General features: G+C 37.3%; 1 protein-coding gene across 1 annotated transcript in view; it reads right to left on the reverse strand.

The window, feature by feature from the left end:
* Positions 1-15,419, reverse strand: part of LOC144979042 (uncharacterized) — a 59,375-nt gene that overhangs the window by 1,961 nt on the left and 41,995 nt on the right. The window contains exons 20-22 of the mRNA XM_078925658.1: positions 12,500-12,802; positions 6,999-7,307; positions 2,584-2,688 (exon numbers count right to left, since the gene is read on the reverse strand). Of these exons, the coding sequence (XP_078781784.1) occupies positions 2,584-2,688; positions 6,999-7,307; positions 12,500-12,802 (717 nt within the window). The remainder of the gene's footprint in view (positions 1-2,583; positions 2,689-6,998; positions 7,308-12,499; positions 12,803-15,419) is intronic.

Raw genomic sequence — 15,419 nt, forward strand, 5'->3', positions numbered from 1 at the left:
TACCTTTCCCGTCCATCTGACCATAACTTCATGAAAAATCACCCGATTTACTTCAAATAAAGATTAAAATGCTCCGAGTAGCATATTCTTTCAGAAAATGCCAGAAAATGCAAATCCAAAATTTTCACCTTCCGACTGATTATGTCATGCATTGACACAAATGGGAAAGAATGCTTTGTTTTTTTCTGCGGATTTCTGTCTTCAAGATTTGACCATTTAAAATTGAAGGATGAAATTTGGTTGCCACATGTTGACACAATACGCTCTGTGACCTCCAACATGAAGTATAGGAATTTTACCTGTTGTTACTGATCAAACGAAAGAAGATAAAATATTCTTTACAAGAAAAGATTTTAAACATCCTTATCAATAGAATATTTTGTACATTAATTTGTTAAAAATTACTTCGATTGAATTTCACACGTAGCTGTGTTCAGTATTTTGCCCCGAGTCCTGAATTCGGTGTCTCATTAATGGAGTTAATGCATCGATATGTTTTTCGTTTAGCTTGTTCCAAATAGGGTTCAACAGTCGTGACGTCACTTTCCTCGTAAAACCGCATTGTAACTGGTTCTAAACTATGGGAACAATTGCGGAAGCCATTATCTCCACCACCGCCCTCATGAAATACTTCTTTGACGAGCATTAAAGTGTATCCAGAGGAGAAACACATTATAAATATAATCATGTTTTGACATTTATACATTCTGAGCACATGACTTGTGAAAAATTCTAGCCAGCATGAAGAATAAAATGTACCGATTTTCTTTGGTTAGAACCAAGCTGCTGGTTGCTGGGCGGACGTGACATCAGACTATTGGAACCTATTGTATTCAACATTTCAAACAAAGCGTTTTCGTGAAAAAGAATGATTCCGTCGTTCTCTCATTCATTAGGACGGCCAGATTTCGGTAGGTCCTTGGCTATCTCATAGTTATGTACTTATTGAACAGTTTATATACAGTTCTTTTAATGGCATGGATTACATTTGCCACATCACCGGAAATTCCAGCCAATGACAGTAACCAATGGTATTCTGGCTAAATGAAAACATTTTTTTAAAAACACTTGGACATGACAAGGACAATTCATGCGCATTTTCTGTGTTAACTTGCGACAACCAAACTTTGTACTTTAATTTTAAACGACCGTACTTTGAATACTAATAGCTGTCAATGAATACATTTTTCACCTGTAGGTATATGGAAAATTCATTCTTCTATAAAATGATATGAAATACGAGAAAATTTCTTTAGATGTGATAAAAAAAGATGATAACAACCCCCCCCCCTTGAACTTTCTGTTGGACGCGAGTATGTATGGAGGTCTGATATCCGAATGCAATTATGGGCCTAGTTTAACACTCTTGTAATGGACAATGTCTTGAGTCATATTTTCAAATTTCGACTACAACAATGAACCCACAATATATTGGGTTATCAGACCTGCAACTAAGTGCACGTCAAAAACGACGATAGTTTTCTGCATTTCGTCGTTTGTTTCATGATAAGATGTTTAAAATTGGTTGACTGATAGATATCAAGTGAGGAACATGCAGAAAAGAGTTTCAGAGGAAAACGGTTTTAAAGTCTACCATACGCTTAGCGTTTTACATTTCAATGTTCCAGTCATAGCTCAAGGAAGAATATACATTTAGAATAATTATAGGGTAATTTTTACCTATCTACTTTCAATTTTTGTAATAGTATATAGAAAAAGCAAACCATCATGTTTTTTGTTGTTGTGAATCTCGAATATCTACGATAAGTCTGAAAAACTAATGTAAGTAAACATTAGCTTTTTTATGAAGTGCAATATCCACTAAACGTGCTCAAAGCGCTTTATAAAGGGTCCATGACCAAAAACAACAGGTAAACATGTAGCTTGTAAGGCGATATTATAATTCTTCGACAGAGACAATGCTGTTTAAGGCCACGTATCCATTTTACACCCGAGTACGACCAGAGACTCAACTAAACGCCGAACAAGGCTCGAACCCAGAACTTCCGATCTTAAAGTAAGTGTCATAACGCATAACCGCATGACCGAACATTAGCCGCACATTTGTCATATTCGAAATGTACTTCCAGCTGCATGCAAAATATTTCCTTAGAGCGCCCCACAACATATTCAGACGCCATGAATAATGAACAAAACATTGATATGCTTCATTCACCAGTAACTGCCATTCTGTGGAAAGACACGTATTCAAAAATGTGGCCAGACATTCGTCCTTCAAATATCGATCGATATCAATTGACCCTCATCTTGGTAAAAATTGTCAAACCTGAGATTTTAATAAAGACATCGCAAGGTCCATAATTTGAGCGTATTTACCAAGAGGAGGGTCATTGTATCTATCTAAAAAAATCAAAATAGTGTCTTACAGATCATCATCATCATCATCATCATCATCATCATCATCATCATCATCATCATCATCATCATCATCATCATCATAATTATCATCATCATAATTATCATCATCATCATCATCATCATCATCACCATCATCATCATCATCATCATCATCATCATCATCATCATCATCAACATCATCATCATCATCTTCACTATAGTTACCTCTTGTCAACAACACTGCCACCAGAAGGATGACGACCACCAAACCGGATAGAATCATGATGGTGGAGGTAATGTAATCCTCTCGCATAGAAGCCATCTGGGTAGCTGTGGGAGATCATGAAAATACATTTATTGTAACCACCCGACTTCAAACGGTGTTATGTATGAAAAAAAAATACAACTTGAGCTTTTATATAGCACAATATCCACTAAACATGCTCAAAGCGCTTTACAAGGAGTCCATATCCAACAGCAACTCTTAATTTGTAAGACGGGACATGTCGTCTGTAGGACGATATTACACTTTTTTGGGATGAGACAACGCTGTTAACTACAAGTTACTCATTTTACACCTGACTACGTTGGGAGAATGTGAATCTTCTCCTTCTACCTCTTCTTCTTCTTCTTCTTCTTCTTCTTCTTCTTCTTCTTCTTCTTCTTCTTCTTCTTCTTCTTCTTCTAGCTTATCCTGCAGTTTGCAGGGTTGCCATAATGGATGCCACATCTCCATGCATCTCGGTTCACAGCACCATCTTCCTTCAGGTCCAGTTCTTATATAACGTCCTTTTTACCCTATCCACCATCTTGTCTTTGGGCGTCCCTCTCCTCTCTTTCACGCTAATTGTATATCCAATACTTTCTTTCCCACGTACTCCCTCTCTCCTCTCTTAAAATGTCTGAACCATTCTCTCATCTTTATTGATACTATTCTTCACTTTAGTCAACATTCGAATGATTTCATTAATTAAAAACAAACACACTGTGAATTTCTACTCATGGTATCATAACTCAGCTACCAAAGGGCGCACACCGGTAAAACCTATATAAATCAAAACTTTAAAAAATTCTGCACCTATGGCAAAACTTTGTTTGATGGAATCTTACATACCTTTGGAGTTATATAAATCTGAAATGTGTCAATAATAAAAAAGCCACACTGTATATTTTTATTTAAAGTTGGCAATAAATTACTTTGTTGGCCATTAATGAATGCCTTTCTTGTCCTTTGTGCTGTGCAAGTGAGATCTGTTAGTTCAGTTTGTGGTCAGCCGCTCTAATTTTGCTCGGATTGTAAAACGATTCTGTTACGTGTTTTTATAATTGGATTATTGTGATATTGTGATATTTATATTTGCCTGCTTTTACGAAAAATTCGTAGAATTACGACATTTTAGATCTAATTTCAGAACTTCATGAGCCATGTCTAAGTCATTAACAATAGACAGGTCTGTCTTAACGTGGAAGAGTGGGATACGTCAACAGAGTCTAACTTCATCAGACGCATTGTCTGTCAGCACCAAATTACTTCTAGTGAGACAAATCCCAAAAACTGGGTGAATATGAATCACGTAACAGATGACTTTTGTAGTATTCTATCCAAATGTTGTTGCTAGTTCAATAAGATATCTGCAATTGATTGCTTAATAGAAACGTACAAACCTAAATTAATAAGACAGAAATAATGTTGAAGGTTCCATCAGTGATTGATACTGAGGTTGAATTTTCCTTAAGAGGATATAGTCTATTTACGAATTATGTGCGTCGTCGAGGCGTTTGTATAAATATTTCTGATTTGCTTGATGTACAGCACCTCAATCTTGAATATCCCGTCGAGGAAAGTGCGTCGCTTACGTTTATTTATAATGGATGACGACATCAAACATTATATTTTGTTAATAATATTCGAGAAAATTTCCTGTCTATTACTCGAAAGAACAAATAAAATTGCATAATCATCACTGGATATTTTAATTTTCCACATATTGTATGGTTTGAACCATGCTACAAATATCCTCAATCAAAGCGACTAGAGATGGGTTCTTAATAGTAACCAGGGCAAATAGACATAGATTAAACCAAATAAGTAATCTGCTGGATTTGGTATTACGCAATGATGACTCATGGATTGATCGAATTGATCAGTTACCATCTATTGGAAAGAGTGACCATGACCTATTTTATTTTTCACTAAACGTTTGTCCAAAGTAATTGATTCAACTGATACATTCATAGAATACTGTAATGGAAATTACGGTGCGTGTAGGTATGATCTGGGCGTTACTGACTGGGAGATTTTAAAACGAAATGAATGTTGATGACGCGTGGACTTTTCTAAAAAAATAAACTTAGAATTATATTATAAGTACATACCAATAAAACCAAAGAAAGGAAGTCATAAGCCTCTTTGGGTAACAATTGGTGGGGAATATTTAGGGTTTAAATCTATTTTAAGTGGGATTCTCCAAGGCTGTGTCTTGAGACCCTTGTTGTTCATTTATTTCATCAATGATTTGCCTAATGCTATTGATTCTTCATGGATACTTCTGATTTATTTTAATTTTTGAGTACAAAAATTACCAGAGGAGACAGGTTTTAAATCGTATTTGACAGATACAAAACTAGCGAAAATTGAATTTTATTTTTATTAACAGAACTGTATTACTTTGGAACAGTATCAAATATGCTTCCTTTATGTATAGATTCAAAATAATGCTTGATAAAGAAATAATCAATTCCTGGTTCATCTTTGATTAAATTTAAAAACACAGGGTATTAAATGGTCAGTTGGCCCAAATCGCCCTTTAATTGATATGATATAACATGCTATGCAGTATGTACTGCCTGCGGTGCATTGTCCATAATAATACTTATCGACTTAACTCCTTACCGAGAATTTTCAAGAATTTTACCAAAAACCCTTGTCGACCAAACACGTGGATCTTATTTTGTGTTGTTCCCTTATATGAGTCACATTTACTGCCTTTAACTTGCTCTCCAAATGGGGTTGATGTGATGACCAACCGGTAAGTGAGATCTTGTAATTCCTTATTACATCCTACTAAAACATCAACACCCTCAACAAATCTGAGTCTATTGATAGTTATTCTACCAATTGAAATAGTTGAAAGGAAATAGTGTTGGGTTTCAGTCAAGTCATAGTTTTCTCCAGGAAAGTAAAAGCTCTAAAGTCATTAAACTTTGCCAGTAAAGATTCTTGAACTGGCCATTCTGGTTGTACATAATAGCGGCATTGCTACAGCTTTTGTAAAGAGCCTTCATAAATTGTATCAGCCCCTCTTATATTCCAAATTGTGCTTAGTTGTGTGCCATAGTTTGTCGAGTCATACCCTATCAAAGCCCTCCTAAAGTCGATAAAACTTTGGTAAAGATCTCTTTGACATTACATATTCTATTATGAGTCTACACTTATAGATTTGATCGACAGTGCTTATATCAGGTCCTATACCAGCTCATTTTGACTGGAACATGTTCTTCTGCTTCATGTTTCAGAACGTCCAGTACCATTTCTTAATCCTGCCAAAATAACAGATCACGATGACTGTCCTATCATTTCGACATTGACTTGAGTTGCTTTACTTGAGGGGAGGGTGGGAGAGGAGGGGGGGGGGGATCGTAAGAGATTTAGCTCATTTCGTTGGCCAATCTTTCGCCTGACGGGTCTTTTTTTGAAATAGCATTGCCATGCTGCCAGTGATTTTGTCTCCTCCATGTTTTAAGGATTCTGCTGGGATGTCATCCAACCCTACTTCTCTGAACACTGGCAATGAAGTTTGTGTTGTTTGGATTGTGTAGTAAATTATATAAGTAACAGAATTGTGTTGGTAGTCGTATACATGTCTGCAGCATTCTGTCCATCTATCAAGAATAGCATTGGCTTCTTTTAAAAGCTTCCCTTTACTGTTGTCTTCAATAAATGTAAAAGTCCTGGTAGTGTGGTGGGTAGTTAAATGCTTCAGGTACGCTTTCCGGTGGCTTCCTTTAGTCACCTCGTTTTCAATGTCATAAAAAATGAGCTTTACAATGAGCTTTTATTTTTACAAGGGGTCCCTAATCATCAGCAACACGTAACATGTAGAACGAGGCATTGTGCCTATTAGGCGATATTATAATTTTATTTCCGACAGAGACAACGCTGTTTAACGGCAGGTAGCGAGGCTCGAGCCCAGGACCTTCCGATCCGAAAGTGAGTGTCATACCACAAGACCACATATCCGTACTGGATTGTTCATTTATCCATTGTTCTCTGGCACCTCTTATCATTTTCCATAAACAATTGTTAACCGTGTGATAGTCATTTGAGTCATCTTCCTTAATGTACTTTGCCATATCTAACTGGCGAATCCTATCGCAAATGTTTAGAATTTGGCTCGAGATCCATGGTTTGTGAATTTTTTAATGCCCTATTCTGAATCATGAATAATTTGATTGAATTTTACCGTGTTGTGATTTATCTCCAAGACGACACCTCTGAGAGTTGCAAATTTTCCACCAATCTCAGCTTGAAAGCCGTCGTCAATTGTTGGATCTTTTAGGGGATATTGCGCTATAATATAATGTAAAGTTCAATTTTTTTTGTTTCTTTTCACAGCTATATAATTTCAAAATGATCTTACTATTCGTAATATTGAGAGAGAAGGCGTAATCCAAAGATCCGTTCAGTCCATTTCCAATTGACAACAAGTAATCGCCGATTTTGTCGGTCATCATCTCATTCATATTCAAAATCACCCAGCTGTGTATGGGCTTATTCCCAGGCTCGATAGTGACTTTGAAATCGTCCATTCTCATTGCGATTCCGCTTTTACTCAGATGGAAGCTGTTAGGCTTCGGATTGGAGTATACTAGGATGGGGATTTCAATATCGGATCCAATCGGAAATAAATGAAGCGGGCTCATATCTTCATTCGCTAAGACAGGTTTTGCTGAAATGTACAAGGAAGAAACATTTCTATATTAATTTAATTAGGCATTGCAAACTCAGTTTTGATCTATTTATCAAATTAAATATAATGTTCTTCTCCTTCTTCTTCTTCTTCTTCTTCTTCTTCTTCTTCTTCTTCTTCTTCTTCTTCTTCTTCTTCTTCTTCTTCTTCTTCTTCTTCTTCTTCTTCTTCTTCTTCTTCTTCTTCTTCTTTTTCCCTTCTTTTCTTTTCTTTTTTCTTCTTTTTTATTACTATTATTATTATTAATTATTTATTATTATTATTATTATTTATTATTATTATTATTATTATTTTATTATTATTATTATTATTATTATTATTATTATTATTATTATTTATTATTTATTATTATTATTATTATTATATTATTATTATTATTATTATTATTATTATTATTATTATTATTATTATTATTATTATTATTATTATTATTATTTATTATTATTATTATTATTATATTATTTTATTATTATTATTATTATTATTATTATTTATTATTATTAATTATTTTATTATATATTATTATTATTATTATTATTATTATTATTATTAATTATTATTATTATTATTATTATTATTATTTATTATTATTATATTTTATTATTATTATTATTATATATTATTTATATATATATTATTATTATTATTATTATTATTATTATTATTATTATTATTATTATTATTATTATTATTATTATTATTATTATTATTATTATTATTATTATTATTATTATTATATTATTATTATTTTATTATTATTATTATTATTATTTATTATATTATATTATTATTATTTTATTATTATTATTATTAATTATTATTATTGTTCTTATTATTATTATTATTATTATTATTATTATTATTATTATTATTATTATTATTTATTATTATATTACTATGATTATTATTATTATTATTATTATTATTATTATTATTATTATTATTATTATTATTATTATTATTATTATTATTATTATTATCATTGTTATTGTTTGCTTTTCTTTATTATTCATTTTACTTACTTTGATTTGTTGATTGGAAATTTTATATTCATGTCTGAGTAATTGGATTGTCAGCATTAAAGTGTTATAGCCATCCTTTTCAAAAGCTCTGCGTCTATGTGGTCTTGCGGTATGACTCTCGCCTTCAGGCCCTCCCTCGTGGATCTCCTACCTTGTCTTTGGTGGGGGAGCTTGAGGCATATCGGAGGCAAAGGAGTAATTCCGGTGGACCTTCACGAAACCATCCCTCATGCCGAGCCTATTGCGGGCCCCTGAACGGCCCGCCCTGATATGTGACTAATTGAGATCCAACCCGGAGCACGAATGGTCTCGGCCATCCCGGACTCCGAACTACTTCTAATGATTTCAGGCCCAATATTCAGATTCATCAATGGCAAAGTGGTCTGCCGCCTAGCCAAATGCTACGGCGTTAATGTCGCTATGGCCGTCGGCACGGTCGAGAAATAAGCGAACGTCCCAACATACCTACAACTGGAAAATGAAATACTAGGGCTAAGGACCTGCCGCACAATTTGTCCCTCAATATCGAGAGCCAGAGTATGGCAAAAAGGAGCTTGTGTCAAAGCTACTGGCCGTCCATAGCGTCGATATCCTATTACTAGAGGAGACCCATCTTTATTCATGAACGCAATGAACGGACAGCAACTGGGTAAATTGAATTTCCGTGAAGGTGGGTGGGCTGTATTTGCACAGCATCTAAAAACCACCCAGAGTCACTTTGAGTATGCCACTGGTCAAGGTGATTAGCCATGGCATCCTTCCGATTGTCTGAGAGACTTTGATAGCCTCCATCACGAATGGGGCTACCGAGACTGCAATGAGGCAGATAAACAACTCCATTCATGAATATACTGTAACCATCTACACCCGGTGTACGACCTTACAGACAAGGATACCTTTTGGGGTATAAGAAGGAGCATACTCCTAATCTCACCCTCGTCACGAAGAGAGAGAACGGATAACCGCTGCAGTTGAAGTGGACAGTCCTCGGCGTCTTCCCACACAGCCAAGACAGGCCGGTTCTTGTCACAGTGGGGGTGGCGATTAAGAGGGTGCTGGACAGAAAAGTCCAAAAAGCTGTACAAGGAGTGCCAACAGACCCAGTCACAGGACGTAGCCAATAGACTACTTCAGTCACTGACAGAAGGAAGGAAGAAAGGTGGCGGTAGACCGTGGAAAGTCTCGACTTTACAATACACACCTTTGCCGCCACGCTTGGTGAATGATAAAGAAATTGGATCGGTACCGGAACTTTGCGAAGGCTGCGCCGGAATGTGAGGCAGGCACAATTGCCAGGAAGATAAAGAACTTTTGCAAACGGTTCCCTAATCAGGCTTTTGAGCTACCTACGGAGGAGTTGGACTGGACATCCCCGTTCAGGCCCCAAGAAATGGGCGCAGCCATTCGCAATGTCAAAAACGGCCATGCAGCAGGGGTAGACGACATTTATCCGATATGGTGACGCATCGGGGACCCGGGGCACGGATCTGGCTGGCAAAGGCAATGTCCTAAGTCCTTGAAAAAGGAAAGCTCCCACAAGTATGGAAGCACACTAAGATAGTTGCCATCCTGAAAACAGGGAAACTGGCAAAGGAGGCCGACAGTTACAGACTAATTTCACTTCTGAAGTGCTTGTACAAACTTTTGGAGCGAGTTCTATTAAACCGATTGGGACCAGTCCTAGACGCTTCCCTGCCACCCGAGCAGGCGGGCTTCAGGAAAAGGAGGTATACCACGGAACAGGTCATTGCTCTTACATAGCATTTTGAGGCAGGGTTCGAGAGGAAACAGCAATTTTGTGCTGTATTTAAAGACCTATCGGCGGGGTAAGGTAATGTCTGTTACGAAGGATTAATGATCAAACTTGAAAAGATCATAAGGTAAAGCTATTCTCTTCAATCTTAGAAGAAAGACACGTCTCGTTGGGAGATGCTACGATTAAAGTTAGAAACCTGAAGAGTGGAGGCCACCGGGAATCTGTCCTGGCGCCAATGTTGTTGAATGTCTACATTAGTGAAATGCCGAACACTTCCTCCTTGAGGCTGGGATACGCGGACTACTGGGGACTCGTTACTCAAAGTAAAGTGTGGACTCGTCTCGAGAGCGTACTAGCGAGGACGTCACCAGAATCAAAGCCTACTTCGACAAGTGTTATCCGAAGACGAACACTTCAAAATCTGTGGCCACTGCATTTCACCTATGCAATGGCTGGCACATTCTAAACTGAAAGTCATTGTCGGGGACCAGTCTCTCCCATATGAGCCGCATCCAAAATACCTGCGGGTGACGCTGGGCCGCAGTCGTAGCTATCGGATGCATCTCAAAAGTGTTGCCCGGAAGTTAGAGAAACGCAATCGTCTTCTAAGGAAGCTGGCGGGATCAACTTGGGGTGCTAATCAAGCGCTCCTGTGGACGTCCCCATTGGCACTATGCTATTCCGCCGTGGAGTATTGCGCTCCTGTGTGGGCAGAAGCAAGAACATCGAGAAGGTAGATGTTGAACTTGTACCCGTAGTGGTAATGAGCCCGAAACCGCAGAGCATCAAGTTAAATGGTGCGTTGTTACGAAGATTCTGAGTGGGTTTGTGACGGTGCACGAGTGCCGTACGGAATTTGCAGATCGGGTCGATCGTCATAAAATTGAAGTGTGAGCACCAATAGAAGCAGCTGCCTTCAGACCGCAAGGTCCAGGATTCGAGAACCGCACTGAGCAGCGCATAGTAAAGTACATGAAAAATGTTCTTCATTCACATCTCTTACCGCACTCCGGTGTAAAATGAACAACTGACGTTAGCCTTTCGGAAAAAAGTGGGTATTATGGCGGAGTGAATCAAAAGTAAAAAAGACCCCAATCAAAAATGTTATTTTTCTCCATGTTTTGCTCTTTCGAAATCTGTATTATATTCTTCTATATAAAAGAAATACACTATTCTCAAAATTGACAGTAAATTTTCAAAGTCAGACGTTCTACGGTATTCATTCTAAGATTTTAGTACAGAAAGGACGTGCCGAATGTTTTTCTGGCGTCAAACTGGTTTTACAGCAATGTTTTTATGTTGTCTTGTCTCTTTTTATTATAGTTGTTTGTTGAATAAGGATTTTGAGTCCGAAACGTTCTGTGATAAGTGTGTTGTTCTTTTTAAAAAAAAAAGATTTTATAATCATATTTGTTTATTTTCTTTTAACAATAAATTTTCAGTATCCCAATCACTCCTACACATTGTATTGTCTTGTGGCAGTGAGTCACACAGAGAATTGATAGAAGAGAAGGCAATATGTCTATATATATATATATATATATATATATGTATGTATGTATAGATAGATAAATAGATATATAGATAGATAGATAGATAGATAGAGAGAGAGAGAGAGAGAGAGAGAGAGAGAGAGAGAGAGAGAGAGAGAGAGAGAGAAGAGAAATAAAGAAAGAATACAAGAAACAAATGAATAAAGAGATAGATAGTAGTAGTAGTATCGTTCGGCTACACTTCTATGTTCAAGGTATCAATCCAGGTTCCGAAGTCATCATCACATTTGTTGATGGTTTTAAATCCCCCCTCCAGTTTTGTCTCTTGGCAATCTAGTACGAGGTAGTTTGCATCTTGTGGTGCTTGGTTCACTTTGGGCATGTTGGTGATTCTTGGAGCCCCCCTTTGTACATGTTGGCAGCTGTTCTTGTATGTTTTGACCGTAGTCTATTTCAGGTACCCAGTATTTTCATGGTTGATCCTGTAGACCTGGGAGACTTTTACAGGGATCTTCAATTAGTTCCCCTCCTGTTGGCTTATCCCTTTTTCCATTACTCGCACCAGGCTTCTTGCGAGAGATAGATAGATAGATAGATAGATAGATAGATAGATAGATAGAGAGGGAGAGAGGGAGAGACGGAGGGAGGGAGAGAGAATGGGTGATGCAGAGAGAGGGAGAGAGAAAAAAACCAGGGATAGAGCGAGAGAGAGATAGAGAGAGAGAGATAGATAGAGAGAGAGAGAAAGAGAGAGAGAGAGGAGAGAGAGAGAGAGAGAGAGAGAACAAGAAAGAGAAAAAGGAACAAAAAAAAATCAAGAAAGTGGGAGAATAAGAGAGAAAGAGAGAATGCAAGAAAGAAAGAAATGTTATTCACAAAGTTAAAAAGAAACAAACTTACTTCTTAATTTGGTGATCATTTCTAAAAACGGCTCCTCTCCACTGTCAAGTTTCAACTTGCACAAACAGCGTAGCTCGTGCATTTCCAGGGACATAATAAAATACAGTATTATAGTCCTTTTCTCCCAAATGTCACCCTTTTCCTGGTTATCGCAGCAGAACTTAAAGGAGGTCACCGTGCCTAAGGTTCCACGAGAGAAGCACACGATTTTCAGGGGTTGTTCTTTGGAGAACACCAAGTTTTGGGAACCATTTACAACGTTGACGTCGTTTATGGTAACCACAGGGTACGGAACAACAGGCTCTGGGGAGAGAAGAAATGTTGTCACATGTCCGTTCAAAACCGTGCGGCTATGTGACCTTAAAAAAAAAATAAAAATAAAATAAATTTCCCTTTATTTCATCCCATAGGGGAAATTTGTCCCTAGGATCTATTCCAAGGGAAGATTGGAATAATCCATGCGTCATCCGCAGTGCAACGCCGCAAATTGAGCTAGGGCGACGTGACTTGCTCAATGCCACACAGCGCAGCGGCGGGCGCTCGAACTCGGTACCTTTCGGGTACGAAGCAAAGACCGTACCGCTGAGCCATGCTGATCCATGACATTCGCTTTCGGATCTGGAGGTCCTGGGTTCGAGCCTCGCTCGGCTCACAGTTGAGTCCTCGGAAAAGGCCCTTCACTTATATTCTCTCACCGTACTCATGTTTAAAATGAGTACCTGGTCATTAACAGCGTTGTCTCTGCCCCTCCCCCCCCCCCAATGTAATGTCGTCGAGACTCAAAAGAATAAAAGCAAAACAAAAATGTGAGCTCTTTTATAGCGCCATATCACTAAACCTGCTCAAAGCGCTTTACAGGCGGTCTCTGAGAACAGCAACAAGTAATATGTAGGACAAGACATGACGCCTTTTAGGCGATATTTACATTTTTTCCCGTGAGAGAGACAATGCTGTTAACGGCCAAGTACTAATTTTAACCCTAGTACTGGGAGAGAATGTGAGCCAAGTACCTAAACAATGCACCTTCCGATCCGAAGGCCAGTGTCAAACCACTACACCACATAACCGCACATTACTAGAGAATGGCTGAAATTGTGCAAATTCGAGTAGAAAGCACGAACATTTTCACATAGGTTACCAAGATCCATAAGAATAACACTTACTATAGATCCGATCAGGCAATTAATTATAGCGTTTAAAAGCATTTATTTTTTTTTACCAATGACCGCTATTGTGAATGAAGTTGATATGACTGCGCAGTCTTTATGGATGCTTGTTGTGAATGTGTGTGTGTGTGTGTGTGTGTGTGTGTGTGTCAGTCTGTTTCCAGTATCCAGTTAGTCTCCATAAATCTCCGCCCAAAGCAAGTGTTCTTAGCTTTTGAATGTCATTATGTGTGTTAACTCACTCAACCCTATCACCGACTATAACCTTAGTTTACCCGGGTTACTTTTAGCCTATGCCTATTTCTTGCATTTTTATGAGACAAATTATAGGCGTAGTATCAAAGTCAACGTATTTAGTTTTTGCATGTTACTGATAGTTGAATATAACTATTTATGTACATGCTCATTTTTAATACATTTTTTCCAATTTTGAAAAGTAGCACAAATCTCTAGGATTGAGTGAGTTAAGGCAATTGGATGTTTCCTTTGTGTTGTTGAAATCAGTTCTTCGGTTGTTGTTTCAAACTATATTTACTATTTTTGAGTTCTTGATTCAATATTGTTGGAAGTGAAGTTGGTGTACGTCCTCTTTATAGATTGAATGCATTGACGTCACTCGGGTCTTTGTTATTGTTTTTTTTGCCATCCCCGTTTATGCGTAATTCTCACTAAACTGTATTAACCAGACTATAAACTTTCAAGGTTACACATAGATTTGTGTGATAGTCCGTTATACCGATGGATGGCAATGTTGTGAGCCTCTTAGCCAAGCGCACACCATCAATAGTAACCAAAGTTAATAACCCTAGAAATACGGGTATTGTATTCAAATTTAAAAAAAATGATTTCCTGTAATTGAAGGTTATTAGATGAAGTATAGGGAATGAGATTAGCGGAAGAGTAGCGTCCCTTGATTGGACGTCACCGGTGGAGAAGTCATTTGTAAACAAACCAACTGCAAGCCAAGCGTTCCAAATACAACAATTATTATTCATATTTATGTACAAAAATGCATAACGTTGAGTATGATATGCATTTTTACAGAAATATGAATAATATTTTTTTTTATTTGGAGCGCTTGACTTGTAGTTGCTTTGTTTACAAATAACTTCTCCACCGGTGACGTCCAACCAAGGTACGCTACTCTTTCGCTAATCTCATTCCCTATAATCATTGACATTTTTTGAGAAAAATGCTGAACCTTAAAAATGATGGAAATTTGTTGAATTATTATTGAATCACGATCAAAGAAAATCACATTGTTTCATACCGCAATTCCCAAAATCATTACATGCAATTTACTTACTTTTAATTCAATTTAAATAAAATACAGTTTAAACAAAATATAATTGTGCGGCTATGTGGTCTAGTGGTATGACACTCGCTTTCGGATCAGAAGGTCCTGGGTTCGAGCCTTGCGCTCGGCGCATAGTTGAGTCCTTGGAAAAGACTCTTTACTCACATTATCTCACCGTACTCAGATGTCAAATTAGTACCTTGCCGTTAACAGCGTTGTCTTTGTCCAAAAATTGTAAAATCGCCTTGTCCTGTCCTAATATTAAATGTTGCTGTTGACCAGGGACCCCTTGTAAAGCGCTTTGAGCACGTTCAGTGGATATTGCGCTATATAAAAGCTCAATTTGATTTAATTTACAATAGAAAAGAATTGTTAAAAAAAGAATTGACGGACAATCTGTCTTTTATAACGATGGGAGATTAGAGTTTGCTTTAAGAGTTTACTATCTCCCCACAGA

The sequence above is a fragment of the Berghia stephanieae genome, chromosome 8, assembly GCF_034508935.2.
Source record: "Berghia stephanieae isolate SIO BIC M18660-M18661 chromosome 8, UCSD_Bste_1.3, whole genome shotgun sequence".
NCBI lineage: Eukaryota > Metazoa > Mollusca > Gastropoda > Nudibranchia > Aeolidiidae > Berghia > Berghia stephanieae.